This window comes from Dipodomys merriami, unplaced genomic scaffold, assembly GCF_024711535.1.
Source record: "Dipodomys merriami isolate MVZ:Mamm:240054 unplaced genomic scaffold, mDipMer1.0.p SCAF_200, whole genome shotgun sequence".
Taxonomy (NCBI): domain Eukaryota; kingdom Metazoa; phylum Chordata; class Mammalia; order Rodentia; family Heteromyidae; genus Dipodomys; species Dipodomys merriami.
Window position 1 is genome coordinate 1,955,871 of NW_027203383.1, and position 27,164 is coordinate 1,983,034.

Below are 27,164 nucleotides of genomic sequence, written 5' to 3' on the forward strand. Positions count from 1 at the left end.
ACAGTGCCCAGCCCTGATTTTGTTTTTTTGACCGTCTCCTTTTCCCTGCTTCCCAGTGCTGGCCCATGGACAGATTTGAGGAGTTACAGGTTTTAATAATCATGTCAGGCTCTGGATTTTTCATCCTTCTAATTTCTAATCAGTCTCACTCTCTATTTTATAGAGGAGGAGGCTAACCCTAAAATACATTAAGTCACCATGACCAAGTCATGACCAGACAGATGCCAGTACCTTCCCACAACCAGGGCCCTGGCAACACACGGCAGCTTCTATCCAGAGCACCAGTCACCTATGGTGCAGAAGAGCAGCGCAGGATGGAGGGCGGAGCCTGGGCTTCTTACTGGGGTTCAGGCCACAGTCCTATTTCACAGACAGAAGATGCCTTCTCCCTAGGAGTCAGCTCTTGTGGGTTGAACTATGGCCCTGCTCCCTGGCTTGGGCCCTGGGAACCCCTGAAAGCCACTGCTGTGACTTCCACCATGATGTGGTCACGGGCCCGACTCAGACCCAGAACGCAGCTCTTTTCACAGCCCCAGGTCTAGAACTTTCTGGCTATGTCCTGTGTGTGGTGGGGCCTGTGTTTTCTGAGAGCATCGTCTGTGAACTCCACACAGGCAGTGGAACTGCGGTGACGCTTTACTATGCTGTTCGGACTAACATAAAAGACCCCCTTTTTTGGAATTGTCCTTCCTGTTGAGCAAGCGTGAACGTGAGACTTCAGAGTGTGAGAAGCGCTCACAGGAGGAGCTGTCACTGTGCAGATGGGGACTTTGTCTGGCAACTATTTATAGGCTCAGATGCCAAAACACAAGGGGGACAATAGACAGATTTCCAGTTGCTGTGTGTCAGGAAAAACTAAATAAAGAGCTAATGGCAGGTGTGGGGAGAAGGAGCAGGCAGGGGAAGGGGCAGGGCAGAGGTGCCAGCCCCGGGAGCTGGGACCTAGGAGACACCACTTCCCTCTCTGCTCCCATGCAGGCCAGGGCATGTCTGTGAAGGGATCCACTGAGAAAAAGCTGCTGTCAGGAAGCAGAGGATGATGGGTAGGGGGAAGGCAGGTTATTCTGGGGACCACAGCCCCAAGTGCCATGGGACACTCTTCACTCCCCCCTCCCCCCCATGAACTGCTTCGACATCAGGATCCTTCAAAGTCCCTCCCACACTGCATTTGGGAACCTCAATTCTAGGTCTAGAAAAACCTGACTGGCACTCAGAAGAGCTGGAGACCTGGAAGCGGGGAACAGAGGGGGCAGCTTGGTCACAGATCTGGAGTGTCAAGATGTAGAACGTGGGTTGGAAGAGTCCAACTCCTCTATCTGTGGCCTGGACTGCTGGTCTAGGCCACACAGTCCACGAGGAATAGAATATGGGACACACAGGCAATTAAAAAAAATCTCAGGGCTGGTGATGTCATTCCACATAGGGCCCAAGGCCCTGGGCTCCATTCTCATACATTAGGGTGATACTCTATACAGGGTATAGGATCAGGAATCTGAGACAACTCAGGAGATAGTGTGACTGCCACCTAGTGGTTAGAGGCCAGGGATGCTGCAGACATCCTGCCCTGCCCTGCTCTGCCCTGCTCTGCTCTGCCCAGTCAGCCTCCTGCAACAAGGAAATGGATGATGGCCTCCAAATGAGTGGAAGTCCATGTGTGTACCTGGTAGATGCCTGGCAGGGGGCCAGGAGCACCATGGAAGCCAGCCCCGGCTGTCTTTGGCTGGCATTCCCCTTCTTTGCTTGACCTCATCCACGAGGACACACCCAGCATTGTGCCACTTGTCCAAATAAGACATTTCTATTCACCCAAAGGACAATCCACCCCTCAGAGACACTCCCAAGTCACACCCACTCACCGGTGTTGGGGGTACTTTGCCTTAGTGCCATAAAATCCTCACCATCTGAACACACCCATCTCCACACCCCTATGCCTGCAAACCCAGCAAATGAATAAACAAATGTCAACGGAATCCTCTAATTAATATTTTCCCGAGGGCATATTCTCAACGCAAGAGCAGCAACACAGTGCTAGGAACATGTGTTTGGAGCCTGGTTTCTGGGTCTAAGTCCTGGCTCTGCCGCTTGCTAACATGTGACTCTGAGGAAGCTAACAAGCTTTTCTCCGTGCCTCAGTTTCTGTCAAGTGGGGGTTCTGATTGCTTTGGCTATCTATTGTATTGCTGTGGGAAAACATTACTTGAAACACTTTCTGGCTTCAAATAACAACCATCTAAGTGCAGCCATGAGCTGTGAGCGAGGAATCCTGGCAGGGCTCGGCTGGATGACTCTTCCATTCCTTGGAACACTCATGCGTCACTCAGTGGCGTGCAGCTGGTGGCTGGTCTGGTCTGGAGGGTCCAAGACATTTTTGTGCAAAGCTGGGAATGCTCAGACTGGATGCAGCCAACCCCATTTCCATCCTGCATTTCCATCTGTCCCAGAAAGTCTCTAGGTCCTTGTCTTCAGGATGGAGGAGAGCTCTCACAGTCCAGGCAGAACTCTGGCTCCCTTAAAACCTATGCGGACCTGGCACAGCTCACTTCTGCCTCAGTTAGCTGGTCAAAGAAACCACAGCCTAGCCCAGATTGATGGCAGGGGCTACAGACCACAACCGTCAAAAAATACACAGAAGGAAGGGGTGACATTTCCAAAAAGAAATGTACTCATACCCTATGTATGTCACCCTTATAAATAAACATAAAAATTAAAAATATATATAGAATGCAAGTTATCTCACTCATACCAAGAGCCTGATGTGATGTGTATCTGTTATCCGTGCTACACAGGAGGCTGAGATGGAAAGGATCATAGTTCAAGGCCATGAAACATGAAACTCCATCTTAATGGAGACACTGGGCATGCTGGCACCTGCTGTCCCAGCTATAGCAGAAGCAGGGGGGTGGGGACACGGACTGCAGTCCAGGCATGTAGATAGCAATTAGACTCTATCTCAAAAATAACCAGAGGGCTAGAGGTATGGCTCATGAAAAATGAATATATATATATATATATATATATATATATGAACAAATGAATTCATACAAAAGGCTTAACAAATGACTCATTATTGTTCTACTTCTTTATCCTCTCTCCCTACACCCAGCCCAGGCCCAATACCTACCAAATGTCAGCACATATTTTGTGTCATGATTCAGTAAAAGAAGAGGCATGTGAAGAACATTCTTGGTTGGGCTATATAGAGGAATTTTCCTTTCCTTCCTTCCTTCCTTCCTTCCTTCCTTCCTTCCTTCCTTCCTTCCTTCCTCCCTCCCTCTTACCCTCCCCTACCTCTCTTTCTTTCTGGAAGTACTGGAGTTAGAATTCGGGCCTTGTGCTTGCTAGGCAGGTGCTCTACCACATATTTATGTTATGATTCAGTAGAGGGAGAGGCATATGAAGAATGTTCTAAGTTGGGCTATATAGAAGAAGTTTCTTTTCTTTTTTTTTGAAGTACTGGAATTTGAATTCAGGCCTTGTACTTGCTAGGCAGGTGGTATAACCACTTGACCCACCTTAACCCATTTTGCTTTTGTTCTTTGCAGTGTGTGTGTGTGTGTGTGTGTGTGTGTGTGTGTGTGTGTGTGTGTGTGTGTGTGTGTGTGTGTGTGTGTGTGTGTGTGTGTGTGTGTGTGTGTGTGTGTGTGTGTGTGTGTGTGTGTGTGTGTGTGTGGCCTGGGTTGTCCTGGGATATGATTCTCACAGGGGCATGAGCTTTCTTTCTTTTTTTAACCATAGCTTTCCCTTCTCTAGGTCTTCCCCAGAGTCTATCAGAGGGTCTTACAAGTGAGGAGAGTGAGCTTAAAGAAGGCTCAGGAGCTTGCCCAAGTTCAACAAGACAGGAAATGACCCACTGACATGAAATCTGTCTGCCTGGATGCTGGCTCTTCTTTTTTGACACATTTTGCTTGTCTATTCCTCTAACAGCTTCCTTGGAGGTATTGTGGGGCTCCTCATTGGCAGAGAGAAATGGGGATGAGAAGTCAAATAACTTGCTTTAGTTCCCAGAGCTAGTCAACTGAAAGAACTGAATATGAAACCAAGTTTTATTCTTTTCTAATGTATTCATCCAATGAATGCTATTGATTTCCCTCTAGATCTGCCCTCTGTTGCCCTCCTTCCCCAATTTGATAGGTTTGTGTTTTCATTTTCATTTACTTTCAAGTATTTTTAAATTTCTCTTGTGATTTCTTCTTTGGCTCATGTGTTATTTAGATAGGAGTTGTTTAATCTCCAAGTATTTAGGGATTTGCATCTCTCTTTGTGCTGTTGAGTTCCAGTTTAATTCCATTGCAGGCGGGGAGCAGACACTGTGGGAATTTATCTGTCAAACTGGTGAATGCATGACCTAGAATGTGGTTTACTTTGACAAATGTTCCAGTTGAGCTGAAGAATGTATGCATTGTTGTTCTTGGCTGAAGCACCTTACAGATAGTCTGGTTCCTCCTATCAGAGGTGGCAGCATCCAGTTCAAGTGTGTCCTTGCTGATTTTCTGCTACTTGGATCTGTCCACATCTGACAGAAGGGGTTTGAAGTCTCCAAATTGCAGTGGATCTCTCTAGTTCTCCTTCAAGGTCTATCTGTCTTTGTCTCCAGATTTTGCTGTTCTGTTATTAGACACATACACACTGAGGATTATTAGGTTCTTCTCTTGAACTGATCCTATATCAGTATTTAACAGCTCTCTTTGTCCTGGGCTGAAGTCTAATATAGTTACTTCTATTGTCTTTTAATTAATGCAAACAAGGAGTACCTTCTCCTCTGTGTGTTTATATTCAGAGTGTGTTTATATTCAGCACATAGGTATTGTTTCTTGACCCACTGGGACAGGCCACTGTTCTAGACCACTGACATTCAGTCATTATGGATGTATGAAGTATCTACCAGAAAGGCTCCAGTGTTGAAAGCTTAGTTCCCAGCTGGCAGCACTATTCAGAGGTGACTGGGTCACAAGGATGCTAACTTTATCGATGGATTAATCCATTGATGAGTTCTTAGCTGACTAGGCTATTAGAAGTTGGAGTCTGGCCTGAGGAAGTAGTCCCTGTGGGCGTGCCTTGAAGGGTATCTTATGCCAGCTCCTCCCTTACTGTTACTCTCTGCTTCCTGGCTGCCATGAGGTGAGCAGCTCTGCTACACTACACCACTGTATGTTCTCCACCATGATGCTCGGCTTCCACACAGGCCTACAGTGACTCACCAAGAGACCACTGAGCCTGAGCTCAATCAAACCTTTCGTCGTCGTCGTCATCATCGTCGTCGTCGTCCTCCCCCTCCTCCTCCAATATTTTTTTGCTGGTCCTAGGGCTTAGACTCAGCCTGGGTGCTGTCCCTGAGCCTCTCTGGGCTCAAGGCTAGTACTCTTATCACTGAGCCACAGTGCCACTTCCGGCTTTTTCTGAGTAGTATATCGGAGATAAGAGTCTCACAGACTTTCCTGCCCAGCCTGGTTTCAAATTAAGATCCTCAGATATCAGCTTCTTGAGTAGCTAGGATTACAGGTGTGAACCATAGGCATCCAGCTAAACCTTCCCTTCATAAGTTGTTTATAGCAGGTAGTTTGTTACAGTAGCCACAAGCTGACTACTGATGTCTACCATATTTGTTACTGTTTTCAAATTGCTTTCTTACGTTGGGTCTTATTTTTATCTTCTGTTCTCTCTCTCTCCTCTCTCTCTCTCTCTCTCTGCCTTTCAGATTTTACCTGAATTCTTCTTTTTTCCCTTCCTTAGTGTTAGCTACATATAATAATTATTATTAAATTAAATTCATTTTTATTAATTTTTTGCAGCACTTGGTATTGAATCCAGAGACTTGCATATGTCAGGCAAGTACTGGACTGCTGAGCTACATTCCTAGTCCTTTTCATTTTTATCTTGAGACAGTGTCTGGCTAAGTTGCCTCAGCAGGATTTGAACTTACTTTGTAACCCAGGCAGGCCATAAACTTTTTATCCTTCCACCTCAATCTCCAAGTAGCTGGGATTATAGACATGTATCACAATGCCTTGAAGCTACAATTACTTTTGAACTTCTTCTTAGTGATTAGGAAATGCCTTAGAGTTTACAATTTATATTTACAAAAAGTCAATGTACTTTCCGATAGCATTACAATGCTTCATAGGTAGTAGGAGTACATTTTAATAACAAAACAATCCTAATTTCTCCTTCCTATCCCTGTAGCATTGCTGACACTTGGACATCACTGTAGATCTTTAATGGAGCACATTGCTGCTGTAATTACTTTGGACAAACTGTTACCTGTTAGTAAGAAAAGAAATATTTCACCTTCATTTATTCTTTCTCTGATGTGCTTCCTTTCTAGATAGAGTCAACGTTCTGATCTTTATCATTTTTCTTCTCTCTAAAAAAATCTTAACACTTGAAAGTCAGGTCTGTCAGCAACAAATCCCTCACTTCTTGTTTGTCTGAGAAAGTCTTTACTTATCCTTCATTTTTAGATAATTTCACAGGATGCAGAATTGTCATTTGGTGGATTTTTAAAAAAAATATTTAAAATATTTTATTCTTTCCTTTTTTGCTTCTATGGTCCCTTTCCTCCCTCCCTCCCCTTCCCTCCCTCCCTCCCTCCCTGGTTTTCCATCACATATATGCTATACTCTGTAATCATCACAGTTATTGAATATTCTGTTCTTTTTCCCCAGTCTTTATTCTCTTTTCTCTACAGTGCTAGTGAGTTTCTTCTCAGCCATGTCTAGTCAACCAATAAGTCCAGCCCAGACCCTCTTCAATTGGGTCCCTGTGGTTCTGATCTCTAGCACTTCTTTTAGGCTTTTTCTTGCTGTGTCTATTCTATCCATCAGCGCCTTCCACATCTTGATCATACTTGTTAATTCTTGGTCTGGTAATTCCCATAGATGAGTATTAAATCTAACGTTGAGTCAGTTTCTTCAACCTGTGGATTTTTTTTTTTTTTTGTCAGACAGGTCCTTATGTTCTCTTGGCTTGCTTGTTCAGAGCTGGTGGTCTACCACTTGAGCCATGTCTCTAGTTCAGCTTTATGCTTGTTAAATGGAGATGGAATATCTTGTACTTGTCTTCCTGGGTTAGTTTCAAACCATGATCCTCTAGATCTTAGCCTCCTAAGTAGTTAGAATTACAGGTATAAGCCATCAGTGCCTCGCCACCCCATGTTTTGGCTTCTTATTTTTCTGATAGCCTGATGGTATACTAGGTGAGAGAGAGCACTGTGAACAGACTTGTGGGAGGGCAGAGGCCAGCAGTCCTGTGAGTAGGTCTCCATTGTTTAGTGACCCTGGACCTCTGACCCCCTGACCTCTACCCGGGCCCATCACTGTCCTCCCCTGAGATGGGATGGCCACTGTGGACTGCAGTTGGGTAGGTTGGGCTCTGATAAAACCCCAGCTTGAGGTCAGATCTTGTTAAAGAACACAAGGTTCTGTGTATTACATAACAGTCCATCCCCCTGCTGGAATCTGCCTGTCACTGTGAGGACTTGGCAGGGTTCCTGGTGGTGAAGCTGGAAGACCCGAGGGTCCTCTGTGCACAGCCGTCGCCCCGTCCTTACCTGCCACTCTCACACCTGCCTTGGGGAGCTGGCCAGCTGCGTGAGGTTTCCCTACCCCGCTGGGTCCCGCGGAAGTCTGCGCCTGGCTTTCTGCTCTGGGCATTTGCCTGTCATGGCTCTAGTGTGGGGAGCAGTGGGTTTCCCTGGGTTCCTACCACTCTGATGAATCTAGAAAAATGGCTGATATCTCCATTCATTCAGCTGTTGCTAGGGCAGAAGGGATACTTTCATCTGCTTATATGCCAGACATGACCAAACCTGGGCCACCACACCCCCCCTTTTTTTTTTGAAGTACTGAGTCTGGACCTTTGTTCTTTGCTTAGGCAAGCAAACTACCACTTGAGCCACACTTCTTGTCTCTCTGCTTTTAGTTTGTCTTTCAAATAGAGTCTAGCACTGTTTGCTCTATGCTGAACTTGGAACTATGATCTTCCCACCTCCAATGTAGCTGGGATTACAGGTGTGCATCACCATGCCCAGCCAAACCCAAATTTACTAACTCTAAGACCTATGCCACATGGGAAGAGAGCAGTTAGGGATGAGGAAGACACAAGTTAATTTGTGTGTGTGTGTGTGTGTGTGTGTGTGTGTGTGTGTGTGTGTGTAGGAACACACACACATAGTAGTGCAGAGGAGTGAACGGAGAGCCTTGCATATACTACAGACACATTCTACCATTAAGCCACACCCTTGGCCATGCAAGTAACCATCGTGAGCATCACCGGAGTGCTCGGTACTCATTCACAAACCCAGACACAAACCCCATGCTGAGAGGTCTGGAGGTAGAGAGCAAGCCAGGCACACTGGAGGCAGTGGGAATGAGGCATGTGGTTGTAGACAGGGATATACAGGTAATCACTCTTCCAGAAGCCCCTGCTCTGTGAGGAAATGGCTCTGAATGTACAAGAACATGAAGGAAATGTGCAACCCCACCGCTGGCTTGAGACGCCTTGTAGGGAAGACAGGCAGGGGGGAGGGGTTGCGGTCAGCCTGATATAGCACAAGTGTCCCTGCTCTGCCTGCCCCTCTGCCACTACAGCTACCGTGCCTTTCACTGCTCTTACAATGCACATGCTTCTTGCAGGGAACCCGATTTTATGGTGACGTTAGTCTTTCACCTGCTAGTCTAAATCTGTTTCATGAGTGAAGAATCTTCAGAGTATTGGCTTTTATGAAGCACAGTAGAGGGTGGTAGAAATAGCTGGTAGGGTTAAGTGGATGGCCCAGATGCAAATGTGATCTCCTTTCCATGTTGCTGTGGTGCGAATACTGGTAATCCCCACTTCTGCCCCCAATTCATCTGTGGTAGCCCAAGAAACTAACCCATATTGCAACAGGAATAAGAGGTAGGATCCTAGGAGGTGAGGAGGTGGTAAGTCACGGGAAGCTACCCTCAGAAGTGGGATCAGTGTCCTCATTAAAGCATGCCGGTCTATGGGGGTGGGGTCTTTAAGGACATTGGGCTATACAGGTTCCTCTTTTGGGGAAAGGATTAAGTCATTTATTTGTTTGTGTTAGTTTGTTTAATAGTACTGGGGTTAGAACCCCAGCCCCCTGCATGGTAGGCAGGTGCTTTGTCACTAAACTATATCCCTACCCCAAGGCCCTTATGAAAGAGGACACTGTGATCCACCTCTGCACAGGGTGGCACCATCTTGGTGCAGAGACCAGTCCTCACCAGACACTGGAATGGAATCTTGGTCTTCCCCGCTTCCAGTAGATATAAATTTCTCATCTCTGTCAATTGCCCAATCCCGGGTGTTTTGTTATAGCTGCACACATGGATTCATGCTGAGAGCTATGACAACCCAGGCCTGTGACAAGAAACCCAGGGCACCAGCCCGGCCCTCCTGTCAGCCCTCAAGAGAAAGGGACTCTCCCCCCAAACAGAGGAGACAAGCTACTTCCCCAAGGTGGGGTTCCCAAAGCTACAAAGTCCCTGTAGGTGGCAGTCCATGTGCACAAAAGACCAGGCCACCGCTGACACCAACCAACCCACTTCCTCCTCTGGCCTCCAAGGGCCTGGGCTTGGAGATGGGCCTTCTCCATGTCTGTGAGCTTCCTTCCCAGTCCACGTCTCTCCGAGGAGAACCTACTCCTCCACCAGAACTCTGCCCACAAGTCCTGGAGAGGTACTGCTGCACCTGGCTTCTTACCCAGGGGGCTCCCTGTCCTGTCCTCCGGTCTTGTCCTCCTGTCCTGTCCTGTCCTGTGGCTGCTGCAGAGCCTGTCCCTCTCCTTAGCTCTCAACCCCCATTCCTGGGCAGCCACCGTGCCATCAGCCAAGGCAAGTTTCTGCAGTCCCTCCCTCCTCGGCCTCTGCCCTGGCTGTGGTGGTCACCTTCCTTGCAGTGCTTCTTGAGCTGTCAATCTCATGGGCCACTTCCTGTTCCAAACTTTTGTGTAAGGTGATTGTCACAGCCCTTGGCGAGCTGGCGAATCCTTCAATTGCAGCCTCCTCTTCCACTGCCTCCCATACCTGGGCCCTGTCCACGTCCTCCGGCCTGCCTCTGAGCTCTGATGCAGGCTGACGTTTCAGCTTCCCAAGCTGGTCCTCTTTCATCACTTACTTGCTCTTCATCATAATGATTCTCAACTTCCAAGGCCCAAAGGAGCCCTGGGTTTATTGCCCTTTCAATCAGTCTGGTGAGGGGAGGGGGTGCACTTTTTTGTTTATTTTGAGACAAGGTCTCATTCTGTAGACAAGATGGCTTTGCATTTACAATCCCACTGCCTTAGCCTCCCCTCATACCTGGATTACAAGCATGCACCTTGACACCTGGCTTGAGTAATGAGCTGTCATGCCCCAAGCACACACTCATAGTCAAGCAATTTGGACAGTCTTCCCTACAGGGATTAAATGCATGTGTGTCTTGTTCCCCTGTTGAGTCAATGCCAGGGGTCCTGTCTCAGAGAGGCCGTCATAAGTACCTTCCCTGAAAAGCCACTCAGCACATACTTAATGGCAACAAAGACTTTGGAATGTTTAATTGTTAGAGAAAGTTCATACCAAAAGTTTTAAGTGGATGAAGGAGGGCTGAAAAATGACTATGATTCAAAATCTATTTAGAAAACTTTACCAAGGCCAAGTACCAGTGGCTCACCCCTGTAATCCTAGCTACTCAGGAGGCTGAGATCTAAGAACTGCAGTCTGAAGCCAGACTGGGCAGGAAAATGAGACTCTTATCTCCAATTAACCACCAAAAAGACAGAAGTGAAGCTGAGGCTGAAGTGGTATAGAGTGTTAGCCTTGAGCAAAAAGCTGAGTGTCAGCCTTATTACAGGCACATACAGAGAGAAAGTTTGCCAAAGATTTTGGAGTGAGTTGTCTGCTCCTCTCCCCTCAATCCAACTTCAGGTTTGCATGGTAAAAAAAAGAGAATGGTGAAATCAGAAGGAAGTGAACTATGGCTATTTTTGCCCATCCCTCCATGGGCTATAAGAAATGTACTGGTTTCTTGGGCTGGGCAGGGCAGGAAGTGAGGCTGGGAGGTGTGATCTGCATGTTAATTCTAGCTGCTAATGTGAATTCAGCATTTATTACACTTGGGCTGGAATAGCTGTTGCAACATGCAGCTCCTGTCTATGTCCACATGCAGGCAAGGGGGGGCCCAAGCCTTGTGCATGCTAAGTGATTGGTTCCTCTTCATCATCCATAGGCTGTGAAGGAGATGCTCCCATCTCACAGATTGGCAGCCTGCTGAATATCCCAAGAAAAACCCAGAACTGTCCGTCTTTGCAGCACTGTCCATCTTTCCAAAGCTCATGTTCTTTTTTTGTTTTTGGTTGGTCTTGGGGCTTGAGCTCTAGTCCTGAGTGCTGTCCCTCAGCTCTTCAGCTCAAGGCAAGTGCTCTACTACTTGAGCCACAGTGCTACTTCTGGTTTCCTGGTGGTTCATTGGAGATAAGAGTCTCATGGACTTTCTTGCCCAGGCTGGCTTTGAACCATGATCCTCAGATCTCAGCCACCTGAGTAGCTAGGATTACAGGCATGAGCCACTGGTACCTGGCTCAAAGCTCATGTTCTTAAGAACAAGGTTTACAGCCAGATACTTAGGAGGCTGAGGTCTGAGCCTCACAGTTTGAAGCCAGCCTGGGCAGGTAAATCTGTGAGATTCTTAACTTCAATAAACTACCAAAAAGTTGAAAGTTGAACTCTGCCTCAAGTGGTAGAGCATTAGCTTTGAGGAAAAAAAAAAGGCTCAGGGGCAGCCTCCAGACCCTGAGTTCTAGCCCCAGGACTGGCGCACAAACAAAATGAAACATAAATAGGGTTTGCATTGATCAAATGCAAGATCCACAAAGATCCAATTGACAATACTGCTTCCAGCTACAAGGTTAAGGCTACCTTCTCTATACCAACCTTTCCTTTATGAATAATGGTTATTATTCAGCAGACTAAGTCTGTTGATAGGCTTGGTCCATCTTGATTCAAACACAGATTAAATGTCATTCCAGTAACTCAGGAGCCCAGGAGAAATCCAAGGCATCCTGGCAACACTCTGCCCTAGCTATATACTCTACTGCCCAGGAGGACTCACCTACAATCTTTCCCTTGCTTGGGTTAAAAGTCCTGCTACAGGACTACCCTGCTACAGTGGTGGTGATCGCCAGCCAAAGAGTATGAAGGGGTCACCATACTTGCCCTGGAGACAGTACCCACATCAATGACTTGATCTAAAGTCACACACCCAAGAGTGGGAAATTTGGTCAGGTGAGGAGACATCCTACCTGAGCTGGCCAGGTAGGTCCTTTGGAAGCCAGGAGTCAGGGAGATGGAGGGAACAGCAGGGAATGAAGTGGGCTGAGGCTCTGACTGTGAATGCCAGGTGGTGGCACTTCCTGCATGGGCCACACCACACCACTCCGTCATCACTGCCTCCGGATTCCTCTTCCAGAGAGGGGCCAACTGCTCACCCTCCCTCCTCCCCTTCCACCTCCTTCCCACCCTTTCTCCTCATTTCTTTCTTTCTTTTTTTAACAGCCATCAGGAAAATGGCATCCATGAATATGCCATTGTAACCACCTTCTAAGCACATTAACGAAAAAGTAGGTACAAGTGGAACACCCCCAACTGGAAACTGAAATACTCCCAAATCTCAAACTTTTAGAGCCAACACAAGTACAGCTGACAAACTGCAGTCAGAAGGCTAAAGTGCCAAAACATTCTAAGAGTTAACCTTCAGGCTACGTGCCTAAGATACATCTTGAACATATGGGACAATGAATGTTTTGTGTTTATGAATGTTTTGTGTTTAGACTTGGATCCTGTTTTCCATAGTATCTCTCATTAAGTATACATAAGTATTCCAGCCCCCCCCCCAAAATCCCTATGTCCAAAATACTTTTGATTCCAAGCATTTTCGGTAAGGGGTACTTTTGTTGCAGTCTTCTCCTGGCAAGATGGCCCGTTTCAGACACCAAGCGGGCAGGGCTACCACCCAGAGGCCTGGAAACCCTCATCCATTGCTGTCTGGCTTCATTACATATGCCTTTTGCCCAGCCTCTTCTGTTGGGTCCCACTCCTCATGCACTTCTTGTTCAGAAAAGAGTTACTTTCTCTCCATGCTGGATCACATATATATATTCCATCTCATTGGTGGCTGACCTGGCCATGTGACTTGGTTTAGCCAATGAGATGCTCAGGGAAGTGGTGGCTGCCATTTCTAAGTGGAACCTTCCAGAGCTATCATGAAATTCTGCTTTCTCTCTCCTCTCTCTCTCTCTCTCTCTCTCTCTCTCTCTCTCTCTCTCTCTCTCTCTCTCTCTCTCCTCTCTCCCCCTTCCTCCCTCCCCCAGGTTCTCTCTCTCTCTCTCTCCCCTCCCCAACCTATGTTGCTCTTCTAGTTGCACTAAAGCATAAAGACATTATTGTTAAAAGCCTCAGCCGGCCCATCACACAAGTGAGAAATATGCTCATGTTGCTTTGGGTACACAGGTCACATACATACATGCACACTGGTACATCCAAGTTATTTCTGTGCAAACCACTGGGGTGTAAGGTTGTTTGTCATGGCAGCAAGACTGACTGCCCTGAACTGACTGGCTCAGTGTTTTTCAAAGAAACTACAGAGCACTCCAAGCTCCCAGAAACACAGAAGTGGTCAAAGGGAATGTTTGGTGTGGGGCCTCAGCGGAGGCTGACCACTCACTTTCGGGGCACCCCCTTATCTCATCCCCTTCCTCTGCTCTGGGTGGGGAACCCCAGTGTAGGCTCCAGGTCCAGGCCTGGGCCTTCCCCTGACCACTTCCTCTTCAACCTACCCCTCCCCCGCCCTGGCCACAGTGGCTCAAGTCTCAGGCACTATGGACACATTGGCTCCTTCCAGAACTCTCTGAGGGAGGCCAGAAGCAGCGCCGTCCCACGCCCTGGTCACATAGGAAGACTCAGCGCTGGGACTGAACAGGCTCTGTGGCTTCCACAGACTATGTTCTTCCCACATGGTCATGGGTATGGGACAGAACAGAGAGAGTGCAGGTTGGAGCAGTGAGTGACAGACCACCTGCTACCTCCTTGACACTGTCTGGCCTTTGCTCTAGTGGTAGGCCCCAGGGAAAGGAGGTATGGGACACAGCGGACAAAAAGCACAGGCAGCCGGGAGCCAGTGGCTCACACCTATAATCCTAGCTACTCAGGACGCTGAGATCTGAGGATCTCAGTTCAAAGCCAGCCCCGGGCAGGAAAGTCTGTGAGACTCTTATCTCCAATGAACCACCAGGAAACCAGAAGTGGCTCTGTGGCTCAAGTGCTAGAGCACTCACCTTGAGCTGAAGAGCTATGGGACAATGCCCAGGCCCAGAGTTCAAGCCCCATGACCAACCAAAAATAAAAAATAAAAAGCACAGGCATGCTTAATGGATGTTTATGGAGAATGTGCTCAAACAAGGATTGATTAGAAAAGTTAGGTTACATGAAATTTTTTGTTTGTATTGTGTGTGTGTGTGTGTGTGTGTTGTGTTATGTTGTGTGTGTGTGTTGTGTGTGTGTGTGTATGTGTTGTTCTTGGGGCTTGAACTCAAGGCACTGTTCCTGAGCTTTTTTGCTCAAGGTTGGTGTTCTTCCACACGAGCCACACCTCCACTTCCAGCCCCTCCCCTTTTTTTGGTGGTTAATTGGAGGAAAGCATCTCATAGACTGTCCTAACCAGGCTGGCTTCAAACCATGGTCCTCAGATCTTAGCCTCCACAGTAGCTAGGATTACAGGTATGAGCCAACAGTGCTCAGCTTGAATTCTTAAGTTTTAAAATGGAAAGTGAAATTCTACCAGGAGGTAGAATTCTACTGGTCTGGGAGGAAGACAGGACTCAGGGACATAAACTCTTTCCTTCCTGAAAGTTCTGGTGTGTCTTGGGATTCATGGAATTTTTTTCCTTTTTACCATATCAAACTTTACTCAGGTCCCTGGACTTTCTCCTAAGTTACTTTGTGTGCTTTCTTATAAAAATCCAGTTTTAGCAAGAGCATCCTACCCCTGTGATCTGACTGACCTCAATATCGGACCAAGTGTTTCATCTACTGGAAGTCAGGTGGTGTCTGTCCATCTTGGCCTGTCTTCAGTGAGAATGCCATTAGGTCAGAATGACCTAAGAATGATCCTTACCCTTTCAGCTTCCCCTGAGTTATTTTCCATCCCCCAACCCACCTGTTCCTTGGTCATCAACTCTCACTTGCCCATGCTGCATTCCAGATTGGGCCAGTTTTAAACTGAAGTTCTTTTTAACACCCATTTTTAGCCTGTTAACTACTGCCCAATTCTGGTTTTTCTTTCATGAGCTATTAATTGGAAATGAGTCATGAAATCAGATACAGTCTCCTGGACCTGTGTTGTATTTGGGGTGCAAAGACCTAGAAATGATGGTGGAGGCGGGGATGGCAATGTGGGAAGGGCACAGGCCCAAAGGAGAAAAGCAGAACCAGACAGGGTGCTGGTTTGGCTTATTTCCCCTCTTGATTTTTTTCAAGAAACTTTGGGTCCCTGCCCTTGAGCAACACTCCCTCCTCTGGCCCTAGAAACACCTACAGACAATACCTGCTGCTGGCCACATGAGAAAGAACTCAGGTTGGTGGAGAACAGTACACGCACCTTCCTTCCCCCAAACAACCTCTTCTATAGTTACCATAAGACACTAAGTACTTGGTCTGCGGAAATATAACAGTCCTATCCCTCTTTGAGAACCCCTTTCTTTACCACTCCTTTACCCCTCACCTCTAGACTCTACTCATTTAAGTTGGCTATACACGTGTCTATATAAATGAACAGTCTGTCCCAGTTCTACTCTATCTGCCCCAAAGCCCGCCCCCCTCTCCCCCCTTCCCCCCCCCCCCCACACACAGGGAGCAGAATCCTGGCAACTCATGAAAATCTAGGTTGTCTGCTTTTTCATAAGTACATGCGTGGACTACATTTCCCAGGCTTCCTTGCAAGTAGGTTGGATCAGGTGATTGAGAGTTCCTACGAATAAAATGTGAACAAAAGGGGACACACCCACTCCAAGCCTGGACAGTAAGACCTACCCTCAAGGCTCCTCCAGGATCTTTTCCCTTCTAGCATGTAGGATGGACTAAGCCCTAAGAAACTGGAGGCCACATGCTGAATGTGCCAGAGCCTTTGTCACCCACAGGTTCCTGTCGAAGAGGAATCTTGCATGTGCGCAGAAGGTAGCGTCCTCTGGGTGAAAGTCCTTACACCCAGCAAATGAAGCTTCTGTATGTCCACGTTCCCCCACCATGACTCTCCAACTGACATTGCTGTCACTTATCATCATCTGCTTCAAATTGTAGTCCTCCCAATCCCTACCTCCTGAGCAGCTAGGATTCTAGGCAGAGCCACTGGCTGTGAATATTTAAAGAGACTTCTTTAATGTGACTGTGCTTCTGACCGGGCAACATGACTTCTCAGCGGATGCCAGCAATGTTTAGAACATTCCATGGATTTCTCTGTTAACACCTGGTATACACAGGCTTGGCCATGAGAGGAGGAAGGGACTGGTTGATGCTGAACCCAGAAGTCTAGAGAGGCCCAAATCTGAAAATCTTATCCATCAGCAAAACCCCACCCCAGCACCGGAGACCCCACACAGCTCTCCATCAAGGCCCAGGCCTCTTTTGTACACACACATAGCGCATTTGCCTTTCAGCCTGCACAAAGCTTGGAGACACACACAGGCATGGGGACTGTATGTCCTAGGACAGAAGGGGATGCTGAGGCTCCACAGAACCAAATGACTTGTCTCATCACCATTTGTGTGTAGGCTAAGATGTCACCGGGACCAGGGGTGGGGAAGGCAGACATTTTCTTTTCCCCTTTTTCCTTCCCTCTCTCTAGCATTCAGGTCTGGCCAAGGAGCATCAGCAGGCTGAACGAATTTTCATTCTTTGACTTTTAAACACAGTGGGTGTAGAGAGGAGAGGCTGTGGTTATTATGGGTTATTATGGCTGCTGCTGCTGCTGAGAGGGGGAAGTGAGCTGGAGGGGGAAGAGGGGAGGACGAGGACTTACTGGATCTTTCTTCTCTTATGGTGTACTCCAGCACCTCAGAGGAGCTGTCATTCCGACAGTGGAAGTGAACACACAACACCAGGTGCTTCGAGCCGCTGTCTCGGCGGACGAGGAACGTCTGAAACGGAAGAAACAGAGTCAGCTCCTGAGTCAGACTTGGGTGGAGGCTAGAAAGACCACAGTAAGGTGGAAGTCAGCTGGAAGGTTCCTGAAACAAGTGTGGGGTGGGGAGCAGCCAAGCACCCCTGAAGACTACCCGGGGCTGCACTTGGACCTGGCTCACAGCCACGTGGAGGTTCCTTGAGTCTTTTTCTCATTGGCTTGCCGAACATGTCAGTCACAAGGCACTGCAGATAAGGGAGTCTGGGCAAGGGGTGGGAGGGGGGGGCTCAGCATTCAGGACCTCCACCTAAGATGCTGGCTCTACACTGTGGGGCTGGCTTTGAAGTGGGGGTTCAAGGGGTCCAGAAAGGCCTGGGACTATAGGACACTGGTTTGCCTCGCCAGGGTTGACTATACATAAGGAAGTGAGCTGGGGTTCAGGCTATTGAATTTGGGCCTGTTACGCTTTAAGGTTTCTCCTTATGGACTGCAAGTTCTGCTTGATGAGGCTCTGCTGCTGGGCCTCTCTCTACACTGACAGAAAGACACCTGCCTCTAGGCCAGGACGCACTTGTGCTTTAGTAAGCAAGGGTCATGCCAGATGGTGGCTCTAAAGGGCCTGGGCATTAGTTCTGCATCAGGAGGTGTTGGGGGAGGGAGGGGGACCAGTGGCCTCCAGGGCTGATCTCTGGACAGGCCTCTCCCTGCCACTACCTCTGCTGTTTTACAATGCCCTCTTCAGTCTCTAGTGGTCCTGCCCAAGCTTACCCCTCCTCTTGTGATGCCTTCTAGAATGTCCCCAGCTACCTGCAGCACAGATACTCAAGGACATAGGGGCTGAATCACTTTCCCCATTTCTCTCAACCCATCCTCCCAACATACACCGCACCTCTGGAGTCTGAAGTCCCCCTGCTCGGTCCCCAAGCCTATGGCTGGAGTATGACCCAGTCCCTGAAGGCAGGGACATGGTCCCCGTGTGGGGAACTCTGGAAGAACACTTCCCGTTAGGCTCCAAATCCTGCTGCTGGCTACTAGTGATAGAGTGAGATCATTGTAATTGTTACTAAGATGTATGGATGACACCTTCCCCGCCCTGGCTGCCCCGTGCCCGAACACCAGAGCACTGGGCCTCATGATCCCACTGGCTTCTGTAGTGATTCCTGTTTTACAGATGGGGAAACTGAGGAAGAATGTGGCAAGAAATACTTCTGATCACTGTGTAGAGTGTAGTGCTGGAGCTGGGTTTGAGCTCAGGCCCTTAAGACTCTAGAGCCTGGACATTAGACCTCTACCCCCATTCCTTGATTTCTCTCCAGGTCTTGGGCTCTGTGAGTGTGTGAGGACATTTGAGGAGTGGTAAGGGTGAGTCTATATTAGTCCCTGCCTGTGGCTGTGTTGGGAAAGGAGGTTAGTTAGCCCTCTCCACATGCCAAGTGCAGGCAGAGGGAACCAGGAAGGGGGATGCTAGCCTGGAGGAGCCCTCCTGCGGGCTGGGGGCCAGCTGGCGCTCTTCTACTTCTCCCAGCCCTGCCCTGGGCTCAGAGGAAGCACTCGGCTCCCATCCTTTCCTCTGCTTAGGCTACACAGAACCTGAACTTGAACTGCCCCTCAGGCATGGCTTGTTTTGTCTCTTTTCTAAAGGTTCAAGGCCCAGTGCCTCCTCATCCATCAAACCCATGGAGAGTGGTGGGACAGGCGCCAGGGTGTGAGCGATAGCAAGCAAGTGGGTATGATAAAACGTGGCCGCTCTTTGTCCTTGACTCCTGGCACAGCACTGTGAACCTCTGGGGCTTTCCTGAGAGCCAGGGCAGGTCTCATTCATAAGGAGGCCTTGTGAGAGCCCCCAAGATAACACCGACAGCTGACTCCCGGGAAGAAGCTGGTCCCAGGGAACAAGCAGGATTAGAGCACTGCACCTCTCAGCCACACCCTAACATGGGGGAGGGGAGTAGGCTGGAGACAGTTCCCCATAGAGCCCATGCTTTAGTCAGCCATGATGAGGACATCCAACCTCTGATGTGGGAGCTCAGGGGCTCCTTGGCTGGTGACAGGGGGAGGGAGGGAGGGAGGGAGAGGGAGAGGGAGAGAGAGAGAGAGCGAGCTGCACCCAGCTTCTCAGAGCAGGGGAGCTTTGTACCCGACCTTCCCCAGATCTCACCCCACATATCCCTTCCATTTGGTACTTCCTGAGTTCTATGCTTTGTAATAAAGCTGTCATCGGATCGTCAACCTTTCAGGGGGCTCTGTGAGATGCCCTGTCACTTGAACAGCTGCCCTGGGAGCCCTCAAATTGCAAGCCATGTTGGACCGAAGTGTGGGTGGCCTGGGGACCCCACTTTAACTGAGGGACCCGGTGTTCTCTGGATGGGGTCAGAGGTCCCGGTTGCCACCAGGAGCTCACACACAGGGCAGGGCTCCCCTTCTTCACACCAGAAGCAAGGATGCCAGGTTCCAAACTCTGGATCACATCCATTAGGGTGAATTGATCAGCAAGGTTTTTTCCCCCAAAATAAAATAAAACAGATGAAAATAGAAGACCCATGCCTACCATAAGGAGGGCTTTTTATTAGCAAGAGAAACCTGTATCATGGGCCAGGACCCCAGTGTAACAGGTGCTGTATTTCTATCCCCTGAGACTTACCTTTGCCCCTTTGTTTTTGGTCTCCCTCCCCACCCCCAGCCATTGATTGTCATCTAATTGGCTCATTCACTCCCATTACATAACTACTTCTAGAACTTTCCACCTTAGCCACAGCTAATCATGACTATCCTGCTCACCTCCGCCAGCCTTCCTCACAGTTAGAGGGGTCCAATAAAGCACATGGAAAAACATTTATTCTCTAATAAAAAGACAGAGAAGAAAGCCCATTAACTCCTCTCTGAATGGGTGAGAGGTCTGGAGCAGTCTTGGCCATTCTGTAACCATGAGGAAACAAATCTGGAGCTCAAAAGCTAACATCTTGATGATGGGGGGCAGAAGGGCAGGAAGAACTTGGAACAGAAGCCATCACTGAGTTCCGTGGGCTCAACCTCTGGATTTCTCCTTGGGTAGGGAAGAGTACCCGATGGCTGACACTACCGTCATGCCATGCTGTGGTTTGAAGCCCTGGCATTGTTCCCACCCACGGCATTCTGGGAGTACGCCATGCCTGTGCCACACCGAGCTGACAACAGAGTCAGCCCCCCTCTGTCCTCTTCACCCCTTTTCTCCCTCTGTCAACTTCTTCCTCCCACCACAGCCTGACGTAGGAACTATCAGAAAGCATAACTCGCTGTCTGCATCTGTGCCAACTCCTGGTGCCATGCCCACTCCGGGGTCCAGCTTTCTTCGAAGCTAGGCTTCCTCCATCCATCTCCCCCCAAAAGCCCAGCGGGAGGCTGGCAAGAGCTCTGGGCGTGAGCAGAGGAATGGATGCCCTCTCCATTTCTGAGCGAGTCTGTTCTGCGTCCCTTAGCAGGTCACTGGCTCTCTCTCAAGCTGGCTTTTTCTAGGCTGTACAGAAGGAGATGAGACACAAGTCTCCTTCCTTCTAGAAAGTACTCTTCTAGATGTACCACTCCTGGAGTGTTTCACACACACACACCCCCGATCAGAGCTGTACACTGAGGCACTCCCAGAGGGACTAGATTCCCTCCCTGTCTGCCTTGGTCCAGTGTGGGTTTTTAAAGGCCCAAAATGTCAGCCACAGCTGGGACAGAATTTGCTTGGGCAGAGAATTCTGTAGCAACCTCACCCTTCCCATCCCCAGTGCATTAAAACCCAAAGTGAAATAAATGCACTATAAATGGTTTGGACTTTAACCATCCATATTTTGGCCGGCACAATTCAGAACCGTCTGCTTTTCTACTTTCGCTATTTTAAGACTATTTTTCCAGTTGTACGGGGAAATTTCCCACCATGCCATTAAAGCAGGGACAGAGGTGGTCAGTTTTTCAAGACTGCAGAGCTGTGCGGTGGAGGTGGGTGGCTGTAGCCAAACAAAGCCTCCTGGACACACATGGACATGGTAGCCACCCTTAAAGTAAAGCCTTACCAGAGCCCGCAGAGCTGCCAGGATCTCTGAGGCCTGGAACTGGGAAGATAGGATACATTGCTCTTCTTGCTCAGTCTCCAAATTTTAACCTGGGGGAGCTGAGGCTCACCTTTCCAATCCTTTAGAAGGTAGCTGCAGCAGGGTGCTGAGCTGTTTCTCAACGCTGGTTGTAGCTCTCAATTACCCAGAGAACTTTCAAAACACACTACTGGCTTTTCTTACTGAAAGTGCAAGAAATCGCTGGCTTCAGATGGGAGAATTAACTTCTCTGGTTCAAGAACGGAAGGCAGGTTGGGTGTGGTGTCACATGCCTGTAATCCCAGCACTCAGAAAGCCGAGGCAGAACTGGGAATTCAAGGCCAGCTTCGGCTACAAAAGTGAGATTCTATCTCTTTTTTAAAAAAAGGAAGGAGAAGGAGAGATCCAAATACTCAAAGCCAAAAGAACAGACCTGCACAGGAGTAGGAGGGGCACGGTGGGTATTCTGACTCACAAGCCCAGGGCTCCGGCAATTCCCAGCAGGTGGTTTTGTTTTGTTTTGTCTTTTGGCTTCAGGTGGGAGATTTACAAATTATAGCTTGTAAAGCCAAACCCACAGGATGCTCACTGCTCACCTGGAGCTTGGCTACGCATAGCAAAGCTCAACCAAAGAAGTACTGACTTCTAGGTATAAAGCTGAGATACTGTTTTGGAGGGTTTTTTTTTTTTTTTTTTTTTTGGTTGCTATTGTTTGTTTTGGTGGTATTGAGGTTTGAACTCTGGGCTTCAAACTTGTTATGCAGGTGCTCTATCACTTGAGCCCTGCTCCCAGCCCCTTTCTTGACTTTGTTAGTTTTTCGATAAGGTCTTGAGTTTTTTTTTTTTGCTTGGGCTGGCTTGGGTTCTGTCAATGACATAATAGACACATATTATGTATGTCTAACTTGTCTGAATTAGGGTTCTCACAACTTTTTGCCTAAGGTTGGCTTCGAAGTGTGATTTTTTCCCCCCACCCAGTCTCTACTTCTCAAGTAGCTGGGATTGTAGGCATGCACTGCCACACTAGGCCTGATAATGTTTTTTGTTTCTTTGTTTTGTAGGTAGGAACTTGAGCTAGACCTCTAGTCAATATTGGCTTATAAAAGTTCTTGTAGAGCCAGGCACCAGTGGCTCACGCCTGTAATCCTAGCTACTCAGGAGGCTGAGATCTGAGGGTCACAGTTCAAAGCCAGGGTGGGCAGGAAAGTCCGTGAAACTCTTATCTCCAATAAACCACCAGAAAATCAGAAGTGGCACTGTGCCTCAAAGTCATAAAGCACTCGCCTTGAACACGAAAGCTCAGGGACTTAAACTCAGGCCCTGAGTTCAAGCCCCAGGACTGGCACCCTGAAGGCAGTCAGTTGTGAAATGAAGACAAGGCTCCACAACATGGTGGCCAGATTACTCACTGCAGGCCCCTCCTCATCACGGGCTGGGTGACCTCACTGCAAATGGAGATGGGGCCTCTGCCATGCATGCTTCCTACGCACCCAGCTATCCTGCAGCAGCGATAGCACCTCTTCCCCTGGCCTGGGCACTGGGAAGGGAGCAAGACAAGGCCTCACCAAATACACTTGTCAAACGAATAATATTGGAGTTAGTGTTCCTTGCAGGAAGGAGACTGTGAGCCTCCTGCATGCTGGGCATTGGGAGATTAACACAGCACAGCTTGGGGAGGGGAGGAGGTGTCTATGAGGGTGTTTCCAAAGGTATCAGATATAAGGGCTCTGAGCTAGGACTGTTGGGAGGCCTAGTTGGAGGAAGTGGGCAGCTGGGGCGCCCTTGCAGGGTGTGTCTTGGCTTTCCCGCCTACCTCTTAACTCCTATCTGCCTGCCTGGAGGCGAGTAGTTTTCCTCTGCCAGGCCTTTCCACCACGCTCTGTCTCACACAGGCCCAAAAGCAATGCAGCCTGCTGACCATGGATTGAAACCTGTGACTATGAACCAAAGTAAATCTCTCCACTGGGCACTGGTGGTTCATGCTAGAATCCAAGTTACTCAGGAGGCTGAGATATGAGGATTAAGGTTCAAAGCCAGCTGGGGCAAGGAAGTCCAGGGGACTCTTATCTTCAACTAACCACCAAAAAGCCAGAAGTAAAGCTGTAGCCCAAGTGGTAGAGTGCTAGCCTTGAGCACAAAAAAAGCTCAGAGGCAGCACCCAGCCCCAATACTAGTACCCCAATACTAGCATACACACACACACAAATCTTTCCACTTTATTGTTTCTCTTAGACATTTGCCATGGTAACAAAAAGTCTGACTAACACACTTCATAAGACCATTCTCCAATAAAAGGAAACAACTGTCCTTGGAAAAGTAGCTGATTCCCAGACTAGGGCTGGTAGAAAGACAAGGTGCTCACATCAATCCACAAACAAAGGCCCAGACACACATACATACACGTACATGCACACTCACTGGCAAGCCACTTGAAAGATTCCCAGTGATCAAAGATAGAGCAACTTAAACAACCACACAAAGTAGAATAGTATTATAACCTAAAGTGTCAAGTAAGAATCCACAGTTCCATGGTGATGCCAGCAAGTGACTGGATAAATAAACAGGTGAAGAAGAAGAGACAGATGCCTTAAACAGAAGAATGAATCTCAAGTCACTTATGTGGCTATCTAACCCAGGAGAGAGGGTAAAACCTGCCATTCCCCCTGGGGTAGGGGGAAGCTGAGCAGGGTCTCTTACAGGAGGGACCCATATGGATCACACAAAATGATCAATATAGGCAGACAGCCCAAAGCATCCATTAAGAAGCATATGAGAGCTAGACACTGGTGGGTCTGTCATCCTAGCTGCTCAGGAGTCTCAGATCTGAGATTGTGGTTTGAAGCCAGCTGGGGCAAGAAAAGTCCATGAGATTTATCTCCAATTATCCAATTAACCACCAAAAACCAGAAGTGGAGCTGTGGCTTAGAGTGGTAGAGTGCTAGCCTTGAGCACTAAAACTCAGGAACAGTGCCCAAACCCTGACTTCAAGCCCCAGGTCTAACATGCACATACACACATACAGAAGGAGGAGGGGGAAAAGGAGGGAGAGGAGGAAAGAAGCAGCATATGACAATCATTTGTGTCTATCCCATCACGAACCAAATGATTGTTCGACTCTGTACAACCCTTGGTCTGGCCATCTGTTATCCTGTTGGGAGGCCAGCATGGAAGGAGGAAAAGGTAAACGACAAGGTGGAAAACCCCATGAGCGGCAGCTCAGCAGTTGAGCAAGCCCAGCACCTCCTGGGAAAGCTGTTTTGACACTAGTACCCTCTATCCCATACGACTAGAATGGCCCTCACCTGTAGGTCCTTCTGTGAGTCCATCCAAACCCATCCAAACCACTGCACAAATCCTACTGAGCCTGGCTGCTCCTCCGTGAACAGGGGTGACAGAGGAGGGAAAGTCTGAGAAACTGTCCCGAGACACGATGACTTCGTGGAATGTGTGTCCGAGATGGAGTTGGGAGGAGGTGGGGGAGATAAACAGGGCATTAGGTCAAATCTGAGGGCATCTGAAGGAAGTGGGCTTCGGATAACTCCAGGGACCAAGGAAGTTCAATGATTGGAAGCCACAGTTGCATAGTTTGATGATTTGTTCGCACAGATTCAAAGCTAGTGGGGGCAGGAAAGTCCAGGAGACGTGAAGGTCAGGGAAAAAACACTCTGCTCTGTCTTTGCAGCTTCTCTATTATGCTAGAAATAGCCTAAAAAGCTAGCAAATCAAACAAAGGTAGCATTCGATGACCTTGTTGCTAGATACATACAATTTTTTTTTAAATGCTCCTGTGTTCCCACATCCTTATCAGAGAACAGGCCACAGGGAAGGGAGGCAGGGACTGGGGAAGGAGGTGGGATGTGGTCAAGGCCACTGGTTCAAGGCCAGCTCTGCCTCTCCAGGTACCACCTGCTGTCATAGCTCAGGTCTCCCAGGGTCCTGTATCTTTCAAAATGATGATGTCATGGCCCCGATGGGAATTCCACAGTTTTGTAGAAAGGCTCCTACGCAGCAAAACCTGACTTCAGGTAAGTGAGTGACCATCTCTGTGCCTTCATTTCCTCACCTGGAATTGGGGACATTAATTACATCTACCTGTGAGGATGAAATAAAATTGCACATGGTAGCCATCTTGACCTGTGTAAATACACTCTATCATGTTGGTACAATGGGAACACAGAAGCCCAGTGATGCATTGTTCAGCACAGCGCTGTCATTAAGCAACACAACTATATTTGGACATAAATGACATCATCTTGTAGACTCAATATCTAAAAAACCCACGTAACTGCTGCATAAACAGTTGTTATGCTGTTTAAAGAATAAAATCTCTACACATGCAAGCACATATGCAATCTCCTTCAAATATTTCCCATCCATGGTTGCTGGATTTGTGGGTGCTGATATGGAGGCCCAACTTCATTTCCATTTCTTTCCCATGGCTGGCTCCCTTGCGGAGGGCTGTTTGGCCTAGCTAAGACCCAACTCCAATTTCAGCCCAGCAATTCACTAGTCATGTGGTCTCAGCAGACCCGACCTCCCTCCCAGCCCGAGGATTGTACCTTTGACTAAGTGATCACAACTCATATACCCCAGCTTGTCCCAGAGCCCCTGAATGCCCCTCACTGGCCCAGACCCACCCACACACAGGGTCTAGACACATACCTTCATATGGCTAAGGAAAGCTGGCCTGCTTCTTGGGCCTGTTTCTAGATGTCAGGGGATAAGCATCCCCTCAGAACCTCCCAGAGGAGTAACAGTGGCTGGACTGCCACCTGGGCCTGCTGAGGATACTGGCTGTGCAGATCCAATAAAACTGAGCACAGCCATCTTAGCTGGTGTTAAGTCCATTCTATGAATAAGGCACCAACTCACCACCTGAAGCCTCCCTTCCTGCAAAGCTCTGGCAATAGCATCAACAGCAAGGCTTCTCTCCGTACTACACCCTTGCCTCCCCTTCCTTCCTGCCACTCACCCCTCCAGAAAACTGACCTAGCGGCCAGCTTGGCCCAAGACAACTGTCTGCCTTTACCCAGGAGGCCTTGTGCCACCTTTCCCCCTCCAGCCCCAAGCTCCATGGCCAGACTCTGTGCCAGGGGAGGCTGGGACTTTGCCAGAGACCCAAGCATTTCAGTCATTCCAGGTTGCAGGTACAACTTCCGACTCAAAGAATTTAACCTAGTCTGGGGTGAACGAGTCTGCCCTGCACCTAAAACCCCCACACATATCTGATCATGGGCTCCTTTCAGGATAAACCAGCACCTAGGGGAAAGCAGGTGGGAGACAGGAGTCTAAGTGTCAAACCAGACACAGTGTGCACTAGGGCACGGGAGCACCCAGACAGCTGGGGTTCAAGTCCCAGCTCTGCCAGTGGCTCTCTGAGTCCCTCTGCAGCGAGACCTTGGTCATAGGGGTACTGTGGGCATACCTGAGCAGGACAAGGAAGCAAGCCCAGAACACAGGGGGTACGTCCCAAGCAAGCCCAGCACACAGGGGATACGTCCCAAGCGCAGTGGCAAAGTGGGCAGCATGGACTAATGGAGAGGAGGCTTTCCTTTGGAGAAAGAAATGGCCCTGGAACTGGAGGAGGTGGCGTCTGCTCAACACCGTGATGGTACAAAAACGCCACCACCATGAACATGTGAAGTGTTGTTTTTCTGTGATGCAAATTTCATCTCTGTTTTAAAAATAAGCCTTCTTGGAAGTGGGCTGGGTTATAGTAGGTGGAAATGACATTTATGAGACTTATTCACTTCTGTCCAGCTTGGGTAATGGACATATAGATGTAGCACTTTTATAATTAAGCAAATTAAATTGCTCTTTAGAAAAGGGAATAACATAAAAGAAAACGTGTATGGGGATGAAAGTAACACATGAGAAGCTCTGGTTCATATTTTATCATCGATCATTTATTTTTTTCCCATCTATTTGTTATGTCTATCATCGATCTGTCTGTCTTATCATCTA

At 48.4% G+C, this 27,164-nt stretch overlaps 1 protein-coding gene across 2 annotated transcripts in view; it reads right to left on the bottom strand.

Moving 5' to 3' along the window:
- Positions 1-27,164, bottom strand: part of LOC138833125 (ras and Rab interactor 3-like) — an 87,131-nt gene that overhangs the window by 36,440 nt on the left and 23,527 nt on the right. For both annotated transcript variants that reach the window (XM_070031473.1, XM_070031471.1), the window contains one exon: positions 17,047-17,164. In XM_070031473.1, coding sequence (XP_069887574.1) covers positions 17,047-17,164 — 118 coding nt within the window. The remainder of the gene's footprint in view (positions 1-17,046; positions 17,165-27,164) is intronic.